This window comes from Trachypithecus francoisi, unplaced genomic scaffold, assembly GCF_009764315.1.
Source record: "Trachypithecus francoisi isolate TF-2019V2 unplaced genomic scaffold, Tfra_2.0 Lachesis_group4, whole genome shotgun sequence".
NCBI lineage: Eukaryota > Metazoa > Chordata > Mammalia > Primates > Cercopithecidae > Trachypithecus > Trachypithecus francoisi.
The window spans coordinates 70,569,203-70,585,922 of NW_022681469.1; the positions used below are offsets into that span (position 1 = coordinate 70,569,203).

A 16,720-nucleotide genomic window follows, 5' to 3' on the forward strand; every position below is an offset into this window, starting at 1 on the left:
ATACATAAGTCCTTTACCTACAAGAAATTCTTGGCCGGGCGCGGTGGCTCAAGCCTGTAATCCCAGCACTTTGGGAGGCCGAGACGGGCGGATCACGAGGTCAGGAGATCGAGACCATCCTGGCTAACATGGTGAAACCCCGTCTCTACTAAAAATACAAAAAACTAGCCGGGCGAGGTGGCGGGCGCCTGTAGTCCCAGCTACTCGGGAGGCTGAGGCAGGAGAATGGCGTGAACCCGGGAGGCGGAGCTTGCAGTGAGCCGAGGTTGCGCCACTGCACTCCAGTCTGGGCGACAGAGCGAGACTCCGCCTCAAAAAAAAAAAAAAAAAAAAAAAAAAAAAAAAAAAAAAGAAATTCTTGAGTCAGTGAAGGAAACAGGTAAACACTAAATGCAGCGTAAGATTTATAAAGGTGTAAGATAGAGATTTAATCAAATTGCTGGGAGAGCCAGCAAAGTCAGAGAATTGATTAGAGGAATTTAGAAAGACATTAGTAAATATGACATTTTGGTGGATTTATGATAGGAAAAACAAATGACATTCTAAGTAGAGGAAAAGCATGAGCAGAATGGCATGTAGAAATGGTAGTATTTCATGTAGTACAGAGCAAAGAGGAAGAGAGGAAGGGTTGAGCAAAAGAAAAGGATACAGGAAGGAGCTAGGCATGGTACGTGAACCTGCTGTTCCAGCTATTTGGGAGGCTGAGGTGGGAGGATCCCTTAAGGTCAGGAGTTCAAGACCAGTCTGGGCAACATAGCAAGACCCCATCTTTAAAACAGTTGGGGTGGTGGTGTGGTGCCTGTAGTCCCAGCCATTCCAGAGGCTGAAGTGGGAGAATTGCTTGAGCCCAGGAGTTTGAGGCTGCAGTGAGCTATGACAGTGCCACAGCACTCCAGTCCAAGCAACAGAACCAGATCCTGTTTCAAAAAAAAAAGAAAAAAAGATAACCAGAAGTGTATTTAGTAGCTTTGAATATGCAGTTGACCCTTCAAGAACATGGGGGTTAGAGGTGCCCCCCCAGTTGAAAATCTTCATATAACTTTCAACTCCCCCCAAAAACAACTACTACTAATCTTTTGGCTGGAAGCCTTACTGATAACATAAGCAATCAGTTGACACATATAGGTTATATATATAGTATATACTGTATTCTTACAATAAATTAAGCTAGAGAAAAGAAACTGTTACTAAGAAAGTCATAAGGAAGGGAAAATATATTTACTGTTCATTAAGTGGAAGTGAATTGTAAAGGTCTTCATCCTTATAGTCTTCATGTTCAGTAGACTGAGGAGGAAGAGGGGGAGTTGGTCTTGCTATATTGGGTGGCAGAGGCAGAAGATGAGGTGGAGGAGGTGGAAGGGGAGGCAAGACAGGCAGACACACTATGTATAACTTTATGGAAGTACATCGCAATTTTTGTCATGCTTTTGCTTTTCTCTTTTCCCCCCCAAAAATGTTTCTATAGGGTACCAGTACCTCTTCCACCATTTGCTTTAGTTTCAGTGCCTGTTTCACAGAAGGATCCACGTCATGAAAGAAGTCAAAAGCAGTCCTGAATAATAGGAGCCCTCCTGCCAGATTGTCTGATGTTAGTTTTTCTGGTAGTTTATTCTGTGTTTTCTTCCTTGTTATCTGGTACTGGATCTGAAGCACTCATCAAGCTGTCTTGTGTTAATTCCTCTGGTTTGTCTCTTAGCTCTTGAGTTTCTTCAAGATCCATGTCATGAAGTCCTTTACCCACTCTTCCGCCGTTTTTGGCATATCCACAGTCTCTTTCATGATTTCCTTAATTGACTCTATTGTAAATCCTGTGACGTTACAACATAACACCTAGACGAAGTTTTCCCCAGCACGAACTTAATTGTTTTGGGCTTATGGCTTTCATGGCTTTTTCAATAACAATGACATTTTCAATGGTGTAATACTTCCAGACTTTCCTGAAGTTTTCTCTATCGGTGTTCTTTTCCATAGCTGACAATCCTTTCCATAGAATATCATATGTTTAATGAGCCTTAAAGGTCCTTGCGACCCCCGATCTAGAGGCTGATTTAGAGACATTGTGTTTGGGGGCAAGGACACCACTTCGGTGCCTTTGGTGTTGAACTCATGGGGTTCTGGGTAGCAGGGAGGGAAGGCACTGTCCAATATCAGAAGAACTTTGTAAGTCAGTTTCGTATTGGGAAGGTACTTCCTGACTTCAGGGAGAAAGCATCCATGGAACCAATCCAGAGAAAGCGTTTTTTGTTCTCTAGGCCTTCTTGTCCAACAAAGACTGGCAGCTGATGTTTATCTTTCCCTTTTGAGATTGAGGGGTTAGCAGCTTCATAGATAAGGACAGTCCTGATTATAAACACAACTGCATTTGCACAATACAATAGGGTTAGCCTGTCCCTTCCTGGCTTAAATCCTGGTGCTCACTGCTCTTCCTTACTAATGTCTTTTGTAGCATGTTTTCCACAATTGGGTACTTTTGCTAGCATGAACAACCTGATTTGGGAGAGATTCTTTCTCCTCAGTGATTTTCTCAATGGCGTCTGGGAACTCATCTGCTGCCTGTTGGTTGGCAGAACCTGCTTCTCCTGTTATCTTGATATTTCTAAAGCCAAAGCCAAACCGATTTCTTCTTCTTTTTTTTTAAATTATACTTCAAGTTCTAGGGTACGTGTACACAATGTGCAGGTTTGTTATATAGGTATACATGTGCCATGTTGGTTTGCTGCTCCCATTAACTTGTCATTTACATTGGGTATTTCTCCTAATGCTATCTCTCCACAGCCCCCCACCCCATGACAGGCCCTGGTGTGTGATGTTCCCCTCCCCGTGTCCAAGCGTTCTCATTGTTCAGTTCCCACCTATGAGTGAGAACGTGTGTTTGGTTTCTGTCCTTGTGATAGTTTGCTCAGAATGATGGTTTCCAGCTGCATCCATGTTGCTGCAAAGGACATGAACTCATCCTTCTTTATGGCTGCATAGTATTCCATGGTGTATATGTGCCACATTTTTTTTTTTTTTTTTTTTTTTTTTTTTTGAGACGGAGTCTCGCTCTATTGCCCAGGCTGGAGTGCAGTGGCTGAATCTCAGCTCACTGCAAGCTCCGCCTCCCAGGTTCACGCCATTCTCCTGCCTCAGCCTCCCGAGTAGCTGGGACTACAGGCGCCCGCCACCTCGCCCGGCTAGCTTTTTGTATTTTTTTAGTAGAGACGGGGTTTCACCGTGTTAGCCAGGATGGTCTCGATCTCCTGACCTTGTGATCCGCCCGTCTCGGCCTCCCAAAGTGCTGGGATTACAGGCTTGAGCCACCGCGCCCGGCCTATGTGCCACATTTTCTTTTTTTTTTTTTTTTTTTTGAGGCGGAGTCTCGCTCTGTCGCCCGGACTGGAGTGCAGTGGCCAGATCTCAGCTCACTGCAAGCTCCGCCTCCTGGGTTTCCGCCATTCTCCTGCCTCAGCCTCCCAAGTAGCTGGGACTACAGGCGCCCGCCACCTCGCCCGGCTAGTTTTTTTTTTTTTTGTATTTTTAGTAGAGACGGGGTTTCACCGTATTAGCCAGGATGGTCTCGATCTCCTGACCTCGTGATCCGCCCGTCTCGGCCTCCCAAAGTGCCACATTTTCTTAATCCAGTCTATCGTTGATGGTTTGGTTCCAAGTCTTTGCTATCGTGAATAGTGCCACAATAAACATATGTGTGCTTGTGTCTTTATAATGGCATGATTTATAATCCTTTGGGTATATACTCAGTAATGGGATCGCTGGGTCAAATGGTATTTCTAGTTCTAGATTCTTGAGTAATCCCCACACTGTCTTCCACAGTCAAACGTCTTTCTAAAATTATCACATCATCCTTTGCTGGCAACTAATTATTTAGCTTTAGATCCTTCACACTTCTTTTGCTTTTAAATTGTCATACAGTAACTTTACTTTTTCCTGAATTGTATGAGTCTGTGTTTTTAAAATAGCAATCCTGCATCTACATAAAAGTTGCATTTTCAATACAAGATAAAAAGTTAATTTACAAAAAGTGCAAGGTTTTCACACCTCTTGGCACAGCTGCAGCAGTGGGTTATGAAGTTTTTTCTTCTTTTACATTGATTTTTATTCTGGATTCATTTATCTTGAAATAGCAGGCCATCGCAGCTACAGATTTTCATCTGTGGTACGTATCAAGCAATTCGTCTTGTTATTGTAATGTCACGACTTGACTTCTTGAGAGCACTGCCAGCATCACTAGTGGCACTTTGTATGGGTTCCATGGTGTTGTTCAAGGTTTACAGTGTAACACTGAACATGATGAAAAATGCGAGAGAACTGTGAGAGATCACTTTTTACTGACTTACAAAATTTACTGGCAAGATAAACTGCCCATGGAGAGATAATTAGTATCCCATGGCCTTTTTGGTGGCAATTTGGGACACTTGAGCTCACTGAGATAGCTACAGGAGGTAACCACGAAATTATTACAGTATTCCAGGATGTACTACAGTTAATTTTATGCAGTTATGATTTAATACTGCATTTTTACATTTGCTGACATTTCTCTTGACTGCAAATGCTGCCCTCTCTGCAAGTGTGTTTGTAAGTTTTGATACATTTTAACTTTTTATAATAGATGTGTGGCCAGGTGCAGTAGCTCATGCCTGTAATTCCAGCACTTTGGGAGGCCAAGGCAAGACGATTGTTTGTGGCCAGGAGTTTGAGACCAGCCTGGTCAACACAGCAAGACCCCATCTCTCGTTTTTTAAAAATTAAAATAGATATGTATATATTTTATGGAAGTAAATGACAAAATAAATTAGTATCTGTATATTTTTTGCACTCATGACACAACTTTTCTTAATTTTTTTCAGGATTTCCCATCTATGTGGTTTGTAAGTTTTTTCAAATTGTTGCAAAGCTCAAAATTTTCTAATGTATTTATTGAAAAAAATCTGTGTGAGGCCAGGCGCGGTGGCTCAATCCTGTAATCCCAGCACTTTGGGAGGCCGAGACGGGCGGATCACGAGCTCAGGAGATCGAGACCATCCTGGCTAACACGGTGAAACCCCGTCTCTACTAAAAAATACAAAAAACTAACCGGGCGAGGTGGCGGGCGCCTGTAGTCCCAGCTACTCCGGAGGCTGAGGCAGGAGAATGGCATAAACCCAGGAGGCGGAGCTTGCAGTGAGCTGAGATCCGGCCACTGCACTCCAACCTGGGCGACAGAGCCAGACTCCGTCTCAAAAAAAAAAGAAAAAATCTGTATATAAGTGGACACACACAGTTCAAACCAGTGTTGTTCAAGGGTCAACTGTAGTACTAAGAATTTTTTACTTTATTTCATAAGCATTTTTTTAAATGCATGGTTTTTGAGTAAAGGAGAAACGTAATTAGAGATCAGATCAATTTCAGAAAAATACTTCAGGCAACAAATTGGAGAATGCAATAGGGAAAAAATGATTAGACACTGAAAGGAGCTCATGTGGTGCAGGTACTAGGGCAGTGGTACTGGAGAGAAGAGAGTAGGGCTTTGGGACAAGAAACAGGTGTAATCTGAAAGACTTCCATTTGTGTAGTCTCAATGAATAGATAAACCGTGGTTCCATTATTTGAGAGAACATTGGAGGAACAGATTTTACCTGGGGAAGAGTTTGGTTTTGTTATGTTAACATTTATTTTTGAGGCAGCTAGTATTTATTCAACTGATATGTAAGAACAAGTTATATATTAGGGGATTTCACATATAAATTAAATACACATTCTGCTCACATTGCTTTATCCTATTAAAAGATTTCATCCTGATGGAAATGTCCGACAGATTGGACATAGAAGATATCTCATCTAGGTGATGGTTATTGGTACAAGCAGAAATTACCCAGGGGAGAAAGCGTAGAATGAAAACAGGGCCAAGTCAGAAACCTTCAGGATGGGTGGGACAATAATTGATAACTGAAAAAACTAAAAGGGACTTAAGAGAAATAATCAAATGGGAAAGGGGGTCAAATCAGACATGTGGAGATGAGCTAAGAAGATGTTACAGAATTGGCATATAAGAAGCTATTAACGATTTTTTAAAAAGAAGTTTTAGTGGAAGAAAGAACTAGAAAGGGGTTCCAAGTTGATACACTTGGTATACAAATGTTTTTTCTCTTTTTTTTTTAAGTATGGAAATTTCATCGATAACCTAAGACTCTTCACCAAGGGAGGACCCGGTGGAATGGGTTATCCTCGTTTAGGTGGAGAAGGTGGAAAAGGTGGTGACGTCTGGGTTGTAGCCCAGAACAGAATGACTTTAAAACAACTTAAAGACAAGTATCCTCAGAAACGGTTTGTGGCTGGAGTAGGAGCAAACAGCAAGTAAGTACCGAGTGACTTAAATTTTAGAAAATCAAACCCTTCTGGAAATTTTTTTTAAGCTATAAAATAAAAACTTAATTGTTCATTTGAAGTAAATTATTTCCTGTATTTATAACTGAGCAAAAGCCTAAAATGTCTCAACTCATAAAAGACTGATACTAAAGAATATTTCAGAGTTTTAAAACGTTTTGCCCGTTTCTTTTCCCAATGTCTATCTGTATTCTTTTTGCACTTTCCCTGTTGAAACCGAAAATTATCTGAATTCCCACTGTTTTCTTCTAAAATTATCTTTGACAACCTTTAAGAAAACTTTCTCAGTCTTAACCATGCTACTCCACCCCACTACCATTAGAAGGCAAGATAGCCACTATTAACCTTTTCTTGACTTTTCTAAGACTTTCTGTGTGTTTACACAAATGCAATTATATGCATAAAATTTTAGAATACAAAAATGAGAGTACAATATTTTACAATCTGCTATTTTTACTTTTTTTCCAATGTCAAAATTGTTCAGAATACCTGCATAATAAATAACAATGTATTTTGTCGTTTGTCTATTTAGGTTATTGTTGATTTTTTTTTCGATTATACGTACAGTACAGCATCCTGTGTAAAAACATCCTATTTTACATGTTTGTTCAATTATTATTTTGATAAATTCCCAGAAGTAGAATTACTAAAACGTTTGTACTAATTTTTTCTTTTATGAGCAGTTTAAGAGTAGCCAGATTTGCCTTCTTTAATGTAAGTACTCTCCTTCGAGGTTAGTTTTTTAGAAGCTTTGCTATTTGGTGGATTTTTTGTTTTTTTATAGATTCATTTTTTCTTTTTTTTTGATTCTGTTGCCTAGGCTGAGTGTAGTAGGCACTAGCACAGCTTACTGCAGCCTCTACCTTTCAGGCTCAAGTGATCCTCCCACCTCTGCCTCCTAAGTAGCCGAGACTACAGGTGTATGCCACCATGCCCAACTAATTTTTAATTTTCTTTTCTTTTTTTTTTTTTTTTTTAGTAGAAATGGGGTTGTGCTTGGTGTTCAGGCTGGTCTTGACCTCCTGGACTCAAGAGATCCTCCTGCCTCAGCCTCCCAAAGTGCTGAGATTATAGGCGTGAGCCACCATGCCTGGCTTTTTCTACCTTATTTGTATTGTAGCAATAATCTCTTCATTTCATGGTTGCAATATTTTAGTTTCAGGTTAAAATGACCTTTGGTGGCTAGCTTAGTGACTTAAATCATTACCCAGTGCCATTTTAGTGGGATATAATGTCTAAAATATAAAGAAATGATTAGGGATAATTTTAGTTTTTTTAAACCTTGTGTTTGACCATTTAACATCTGCATTAACCAGAGAATTGATTGCTACTGTTCTTTGTAACCATTTTGTGTGTGTGTGTGTGTACACACACTAGCATACATATATATATATGTATACTTTTTTTTGATAGAGTTAGTGCACTGAAAGGCTCCAAAGGAGAAGACTGTGAAATCCCTGTGCCTGTGGGTATTTCAGTAACTGATGAAAACGGTAAAATTATAGGTGAGTGTACTATAACTTCGAAGGTTGTAAAAATGTGCACATTTTCTAAAATTAAACAATGGAATAGCTTCTCTTGAGTTTCAGAAGTTTTTTAACTAACAATTTTAGTTACTACTCTATAAGAGAGCATTTTTAAAACTTGACAAAAGTTAAAATGACTACTAGATTTAAGATTGTTTTAAAGATGTTAGAGTTCTTGCTTGGTCTTAAAATATATAACTAGGCTCTTTTCAATTGCTTACTGAAGTGTTTTTCTGGGGTCAAACTTTCAATAGATTTGTAAATTGGAATTTCCTGGACTGTTTTCTGAAAGAACAACATTCCATTAATGATTCTACTTATTATAGATTTGTAATTGAGAATTTCCTGGCATGTATTTTTGAAAGTAAAATATTACATTAGTGATTCCACCTACTAATCTATAGATTTGTAATTTTGAATTTCTTTGCCTGTATTTCTGAAAGAAATAGATTGCATTAGTGATTTCACTTATTGATCTTTAATGTAAATACTTCTCTCTCTCTTTTTAAGGAGAACTCAATAAGGAGAATGACAGAATTTTGGTAGCTGAAGGAGGTCTTGGTGGTAAATTACTTACAAATTTCTTACCATTGAAAGGCCAGAGACGAATAATTCACCTTGATCTAAAAGTTATAGCTGATGTAGGCCTAGTAGGGTAAGTATCGTTCATTTTTTATTATTATACTTTCAGAGAGATAGTTCTTGAATAGGAAATAAATGTAAATGGTAATTTGGGGCCATAATTTCAAATTTATGGAATTTGGTTGTTGTGTATGTACTAGAAAAATATGCTGCTAAATATTGTTTTCAAATTACCAACATAGAGTTTCATAGTTATTGCTTATTTGTAAAATTAAGACCAGAGCAATTGAATAGATCAGTGGAAATGTTAGAGAATGCATAAAGAAAAATCAATCAAATGCAATAAGAAGGTTAAATAATATTACCAGATATTAAAGAATAATAAATCCAAACAAACCATATTATTATTAAAAGTATATAGAAGGAAATAAAAAGGGAAAAAATGATTGACATAACTCTTTTGGGTCTTTTTTTTTTTTTTTTGATGCAGAGTCTCACTCTGTCACCCAGGCTAGAGTGCAATGGCGTGATATCGGCTCACTGCACGCTCAGCCTCCTGGGTTCACGCCATTCTCCTGCCTCAGCCTTCAGAGTAGCTGGGACTACAGGCACCCGCCCCCACACCGAGCTATTTTTTTTTTTTTTTTGTATTTTTAGTAGAGACGGGGTTTCACCATGTTGGCCAGGATGGTCTCATTCTCCTGACCTTGTGATCCGCCTGCCTCGGCCTCCCAAAGTGCTGGGATTACAGGCGTGAGCCACCGCGCCCGTCCTCTTTTGGGTCTTAATAGAGACATTAAAGTATCATTAGTCAAATGGCTAAAGACCAATATAAACAATCTCAGTCCTCAGACTTATGCACTGTTGCTGCCAAATTGAATCCTGCTATGACTGTTTGTATATCCTTCTTGCCTCTGCATAGGATCTATCTAGTCCCAGTACTGTAGACCTCAGAAGAGTGTCTTCTTCCACCAGCCTCCATTCTTTCATTAAATAATGCTGTTTAGCTGTGGAGTTGCAGTGCGGCTTCTACACTGGAAGGGGATAGATAGCAGGATACAGAATACATAAAGGGGCCGGGTGCGGTGGCTCACTCCTGTAATCCCAGCACTTTGGGAGGACGAGGTGGGCGGATCACGAGGTCAGGAGATCAAGACCATCCTGGCTAACCCGGTGAAATCCCGTCTGTAGCTGGGTGTGGTGGCGGGTGCCTGTAGTCCCAGCTACTCGGGAGGCTGAGGCAGGAGAGTGGTGTCAACCTGGGAGGCAGAACTTGCAGTGAGCCGAGATCGTGCCACTGCACTCCAGCCTGGGCGACAGAGCCAGACTCCGTCTCAGAAAAACAACAACAACAGCAACAACAACAAAAAAAACAAAGGAAGAGAAAACTTAAATTTGCATTTGCTGTCTCTCCCCCATCCCTGCTCTCTCCTGCCCTCTTCTTCCGGCCCTGTCACGGTATTACACAGTTATTCAGATGGAAAGTTTAAGAACAAGATAAGGAAAACTGCCTTGTTACCATCCTACTTCAAATTCCTAGTTCTGTTTTTGCTTCCCCATAGCTTCTTTCTAAGTTCTTTTCATCTTCCTCTTCAGGCATCCTACTGCTTCTTTACCAGACTCTTAAGTCTGAATCCCTTGCCTTTTGCCCTGCCTGACCAGCCACTAGAGCTTACCGCCATTGGTTTAGGGTTCACAGAGGCCCCGTTACTGCTAAAATTATAACAAGGAAAGATGTGATCCTGGCTTTCCATTCACATTTTTTTTTCAATAAAGCACAGTTATGAGAGTTATTAGATATAAGTTCTATAATCCTCTATATTTTCAGGAACGTTATGGGCTTAATAGGGTTTTGTGGGCAAGCCTGGCAGTCCAGCGAATCACAGTTGCATTTGGCATAAAAATGTGTTTCATGTTCTGAAGAGAAAACTTTACAGTCTAAGAGGAGCCTAGCATGGCTTAGTCATAAAAGTGGAGTGGCATGGAGGACTCAGCTTAGACTATTTAGGTTAGGATCTCAAATCCTGTGGAGGCTGGCCAGCTGGTCTTGGGTAAATTATACAGCCTCTCTAAGCCTTTGTTTTCTCTTCTTTTTTTCCTTTTCTTTTCTCTCATTCTTCCTTCACTGTAGTTTTTTTTTTTTTCCGCCACCACGTCATTTGTTTTCTCATTTTTAGTAGTGTATGGAGATAGGTCTTTCCTTAAAACGTTGATGGGTAAGATAATGCATTTACAGCAGAAGACATGGTTTGCATTTTTGTACGTTCAATGAATTGTAGCTGCTGTCTTCATCATAATTATATTGCCAGCTTACTGGAAAACTGCATATAGTGATATACTAAGCTTTTCAGAAGTAGGTTTGAAATTTGTCAGTAATTAAAGCATCAGGATTCTTAAGCATATGAAAAGAGAATGGGGGAAAAGATTTTTAAATGGAATGTTTAATATGTTTTCTAGTGTTTTTAAATTAGGCAACTGTTCTTCAAGAGTTACTACTATGAATACTGGCATAAGTAGATATCCTTTTAGCTGCTTTTGGAAATGGACTGAATGAATCATAGAAGAAAGTTATTGTACAACTAACAGATTTGTGCTGCTGTTGTCAAATCTGATCTTTGCATAGGCTGGATTTTAGCCTCTAAAATTTTCACTGGGTATTTTTCAAGAAAAATTTCAAATATCTGTTCTTCAGTCATTAGCATCATCTTTCTATTCATGCTTTGATCTTCTTGGAAATAGTTGCTTGTGTTATGTGCTCAATCATTATGAAAATATGAGGATGTTGGAAACCAGCAAGTCCAGCTAGTAATAATTATGGATAAAAATGGCTACAATTTGCTTTTCAAAAGCTCTAAGAACCTGGATGAAACAGGATATGAAAAAAACATATGTTCCAGGAGAAACAAGTCATTAAGAAACCTCACATAATTTTATTTTAAATTCATTACAGAAAGATTTTTTTTAAATGAGGGAAATTGTTGAAATACCTCCAGCTTATAAGTTTTTATAGAATTCTAAATTAGTATTTGCAGAATATTCCACCATTATTCCAAGTGAAAGTTTGGCAGAGTTTTTGAAATACCTTCTTCAAATTTGAATAAGAACTCTGTGAAGGCAGGAATCATTTTGTCTCATTGCTTAGTATGTTGCCTGATACAAAGTCAGTGCTCAATAAATACTTGTTGGATAAATTTAATGAAAATATATGAATGAGATTTAGGAATGAATGTTTTAAGTAACCGCCATTCCTAGTACTGTCTTTCATACATGGTGGGCCTTTCTTGAGGGAAATTTAGCAGTATAATCAAAAGCCTTTAAAATGAGCTTATATTTTATCCAGTATTTCTTCATGTAGACATTTATTCCAAGAAAGAAATCAAAGATGTGTGCAAAGAGAAGTCTTAGCCAGAAAAATCAGGCGAGAGAAAAAAAGGGCATTCAGATAGGAAAGAAGGAAGTCAAACTATCTGTTTGCCAACCATATGATCTTATACCTTGAAAACCCTAGAGACTCCTTCAAAAGACTCCTAGATTTGATAAATGAATTCAGTAAACTCTCAGGTTACCAAATCAGTATATACAAATCAATAGCACTGCTATACACCAACAGCAACCAAGCTGAGAATTAAATCAAGACCTCAATCCCTTTTACAACAGCTACAAAAAATAAAATACCTGAGAATATACCTAACCAAGGTCGTGAAAGATCTCTACAAGGAGAACTGCAGACACTGCTGAAAGAAATCGTAGATAACATAGACAAATGGAAATACATCCCATGTTCATGGATTGGTAGAATCAGTACTGTGAAAATGACCATACTGCTCAGAGAATCTACAGATTCAATGGAATTTCTGTTAAAATACCAGTATTATTTTTCACAGTATTAGAAAAAACCCTAAAATTCATATGGAATCAAAAAAGCCCGAATAGCCAAAGCAATCCTAAGCAAAATGAACAAATCTAGAGGAATCATATTACGTGACTTCAAATTATATTACAATGTTATAGTAACCAAAACAGCATGGTATTAGTATAGAATTAGGTACATAGACCAATGGAAGAGAATAGAGAGCCCAGAAATAAAGCCAAATACTTAAGACCAACTGATCGTTAACAAAGCACACAAAAACATAAACTGGGGAAAGGATACCCTATTCAAAAAATGATGCTGGGAAAATTGGATATCCAAATGTAGAATAATGAAACTGGATTCATATCTCTCATTGTATACAAAAATTAACTCAATATAGATTAGGTTTCAGTCTAAGACCTGAAACTATAAAAATTCTAGAAACATAGGAAAAACCCTTCTGGACATTGGCCTAGACAAAGAATTTGTGACTAAGATCTCAAACCAAATGCAACATAAATAAATAAATGGGACCTAATTAAAGTAAAAATCCTCTGCACAGCAAAAGAAAGAATCAACAGAGTAAACAGCCTACAGAATGGGAGAAAGTATTTGCAAACTATGCATCTAACAGAGGACTAATATACAGAGTCTACAAGGAACTCAAATCAGCAAGGAAAAAACAATTCCATTAAAAAGTGGACAAATGACATGGGCGTTTCTCAAAAGAAGATATGCATACAAATGGCCAAGAAGCATATAAGAAAATGTTCAGCATCACTAATACTTAGGGAAATGCATATTAAAACCACAGTGATTTACCAACTTAGCCAGAATGGTCATTATGGAAAAGTCAAAAAACAATAGGTGTTGACATAGATGTGGTGAAAAGAGAACTCTTACACTTTTTTTTTTAAATTTTTTTTTTTTATTACACTTTAAGTTCCTGGGTATGCACAACATGCAGGTTTGTTACATAGGTATCCATGTGCCATGTTGGTTTGCTGCACCCATCAACTTGTCATTTACATTACGTATTTCTCCTAATGCTATCCCTCCCCCAGACCCCCACACCCTCACAGGCCCCGTTGTGTGATGTTCCCCACCCTGTGTCCATATGTTCATTGTTCATCTCCCACTTATGAGTGAGAACATGCAATGTTTGATTTTCTATCCTTGTGGTAGTTTACTGAGAATGATGGTTTCCAGCTGCATCCATGTCTTTGCAAAGGACATGAACTTATCCTTTTTTATGGCTGCATAGCATTCCATGGTATATATGTGCCACATTTTCTTAATTCAGTCTATCATTGATGGACATTTGGGTTAGTTCCAAGTCTTTGCTATTGTGAATAGTGCCGCAATAAACATACGTGGGAATGTGTCTTTATAATGGCATGATTTATAATCCTTTGGGTGTATACCCAGTAATGGGATTGCTGGGTCAAATGATGTTTCTAGTTCTAGATCCTTGAGGAATTGCCACACTGTCTTCCACAATGGTTGAACTAATTTATACTCCCACCAACAGTGTAAAAGCGGTCCCATTCTCCACATCCTCTCCAGCATTTGTTGTTTCCTGATTTTTTAATGATCGCCATTCTAACTGGCATGAAATGGTATCTCATTATGGTTTTGATTTGCATTTTTCTGATGACCAGTGATGATGAGCATTTTTTCGTATGTCTGTTGGCTGCGTGAATGTCTTCTTTTGAGAAGTATCTGTTCATGTCCTTTGCCCACTTTTTGATAGGGTTGTTTTTTTCTTGTAAATTTGTTTAAGTTCTTTGTAGATTCTGGATATTAGCCCTTTGTCGGATGGGTAGATTGCAAAAATTTTCTCCCATTCTGTAGGTTGCCTCTTCACTCTGATGATAGTTTCTTATACTGTGCAGAAGCTCTTTAGTTTAATTAGATTTCATTTGTTAATTTTGGCTTTTGTTGCCCTTGCTTTTGGTGTTTTAGTCATGAAGTCATTGCCCATGCTTATGTCCTGAATGGTATTGCCTAGGTTTTCTTCTAGGGTTTTTATGGTTTCAGGTCTTACATTTAAGTCTTTAATCCATCTTGAGTTAATTTTTGCGTAAGTTGTAAGGAAGGGATCCAGTTTCAGCTTTTTACATATGGCTAGCCAGTTTTCCTAGCACCATTTATTAAATAGGGAACCCTTTCCCCATTGCTTGTTTTTGTCAGGTTTGTCAGAGATCAGATGGTTGTAGATGTGTGGGGGTATTTCTGAGGCCTCTGTTCTGTTCCATTGGTGTATATATCTGTTTCGGTATCAGTACCATGCTGTTTTTGTTACTGTAGCCTTGTAGTATAGTTTGAGGTCAGGTAGCATCATGCCTCTAGCTTCGTTGTTTTTGCTTAGGATTGTCTTGGCAATGCAGGCTCTTTTTTGGTTCCATATGAACTTTAAAGTAGTTTTTTCCAATTCTGTGAAGAAAGCCAGTGGTAGCTTGATGGGGATGGCATTGAATCTATAAATTACCTTGGGCAGTGTGGCCATTTTCACGATATTGATTCTTCCTATTCATGAGCATGGAATGTTCTTCCATTTGTTTGTGTCCTCTTTTATTTCATTGAGCAGTGGTTTGTAGTTCTCCTTGAAGAGGTCCTTCACATTCCTTGTAACTTGGATTCCTAGGTATTTTATTATCTTTGTAGTAATTGCAAATGGGAGTTCACTCATGATTTGGCTCTCTGTGTGTCTGTTATTGGTGTATAGGAATGTTTGTGATTTTTGCACATTGATTTTGTATCCTGAGACTTTGCTGAAGTTGCTTATCAGCTTAAGGTGATTTTGGGCTGAGACGATGGGGTTTTCTAAATATATAGTCATGTCATCTGCAAACAGGACAATTTGACTTCCTCTTTTCCTGACTGAATACCATTTATTTCTTTCTCTTGCCTGACTGCCCTGGACAGAACTTCCAACACTATGTTGAATAGGAGTGGTAAGAGAGGGCATCCTTGTCTTATGCTGGTTTTCAAAGGGAATGCTTCCGGTTGTTGCCTGTTCGGTATGAGATTGGCTGTGGGTGTGTCATAAATAGCTCTTATTATTTTGAGATACATTCTGTTGATACCTAGTTTCTTGAGAGTTTTTAGCATGAAGGGGTGTTGAATTTTGTCAAAGGCCTTTTCTGCATCTATTCCGATAATCATGTGGTTTTTGTCATTGCTTCTGTTTATGTGATGGATTAGGTTTATTGATTTGTGTATGTTGAACCAGCCTTGCATCCCAGGGTTGAAGCCAGCTTAACTGTGGTGGATACGCTTTTTGAAGTGCTGCTGGATATTTTGCCAGTATTTTATTGAGGATTTTCACATCGATGTTCATCAGGATTATTGGCCTAAAATTCTTTCTCTCTCTCTTTTTTTTTTTTTCTTTTTGTATCTCTTCCAGGCTTTGGTATCAGGATGATGCTAGCCTCATAGAATGAGTTAGGGAGGATTCCCTCTTTTTCTATTGATTAGAATCATTTCAGAAGGAATGGTACCAGCTCCTCTTTGTACATAGATTCGACTGTGAATCTGCCTGGTCCTGGATTTTTTTTGGTTGGTAGGCTATTAATTATTGCCTCAATTTCAGAGCCTGTTACTGGTCTATTCAGAGATTCAACTTCTTCCTGGTTTAATCTTGGGAGGATGTATGTGTCCAGGAATTTATCCATTTCTTGTAGATTTTCTAGTTTATTTGCGTAGAATTATTTATAGTATTCTCTGATGGTAGTTTGTATTTCTGTGGAATCAGTAGTGATATCCCCTTTATCATTTTTTATTGCATCTATTTGTTTCTTTTCTCATTTCTTCTTTGTTAGTCTTGCTAATGGTCTATCTGTATTGCTGATTAAAAAAAACAGCTCCTTGATTCATTGATTTTTTTTTTTAAGGGTATTTTGTGTCTCTGTCTCTATCAGTTCTGCTAGCTTTTGAATTTGTTTGTTCTTGCTTCTCTGGTTCTTTTAATTGTGATGTTAGAGTGTCAATTTTAGATCCTTCCTGCTTTCTCTTGTGGGCATTTAGTGCTATAATTTCCCTCTACACACTGTTTTAAATATGTGCCAGAGATTCTGATACTTTATATCTGTGTTCTTATTGGTTTCAAAGAACATCTGTATTTCTGCCTTCATTTCATTATTTACCCAGGAGTCATTCAGGAGCAGGTTGTTCAGTTTCCATGTAGTTATGTGATTTTGAGTGAGTTTCTTAATCCTGAGTTCTAATTTGATTGCACTGGTCTGAGAGACAGTTTCTTGTGTTTTCTGTTGCTTTGCATTTGCTGAGGAGTGTTTTACTTCTCATTATGTGGTCAATTTTAGAATAAGTGCAGTGTGCTGAGAAGAATGTATTTTATTTATTTATTTTTTTTGAGACAGAGTCTCGCTCTGTCGCC

The 16,720-nt window shown here is 38.5% G+C and overlaps 1 protein-coding gene across 2 annotated transcripts in view; it reads left to right on the forward strand.

Moving 5' to 3' along the window:
• Positions 1 to 16,720, forward strand: part of GTPBP10 (GTP binding protein 10) — a 35,308-nt gene that overhangs the window by 1,544 nt on the left and 17,044 nt on the right. For both annotated transcript variants that reach the window (XM_033192976.1, XM_033192975.1), the window contains exons 2-4: positions 6,137 to 6,330; positions 7,774 to 7,865; positions 8,397 to 8,541. In XM_033192976.1, coding sequence (XP_033048867.1) covers positions 6,137 to 6,330; positions 7,774 to 7,865; positions 8,397 to 8,541 — 431 coding nt within the window. The remainder of the gene's footprint in view (positions 1 to 6,136; positions 6,331 to 7,773; positions 7,866 to 8,396; positions 8,542 to 16,720) is intronic.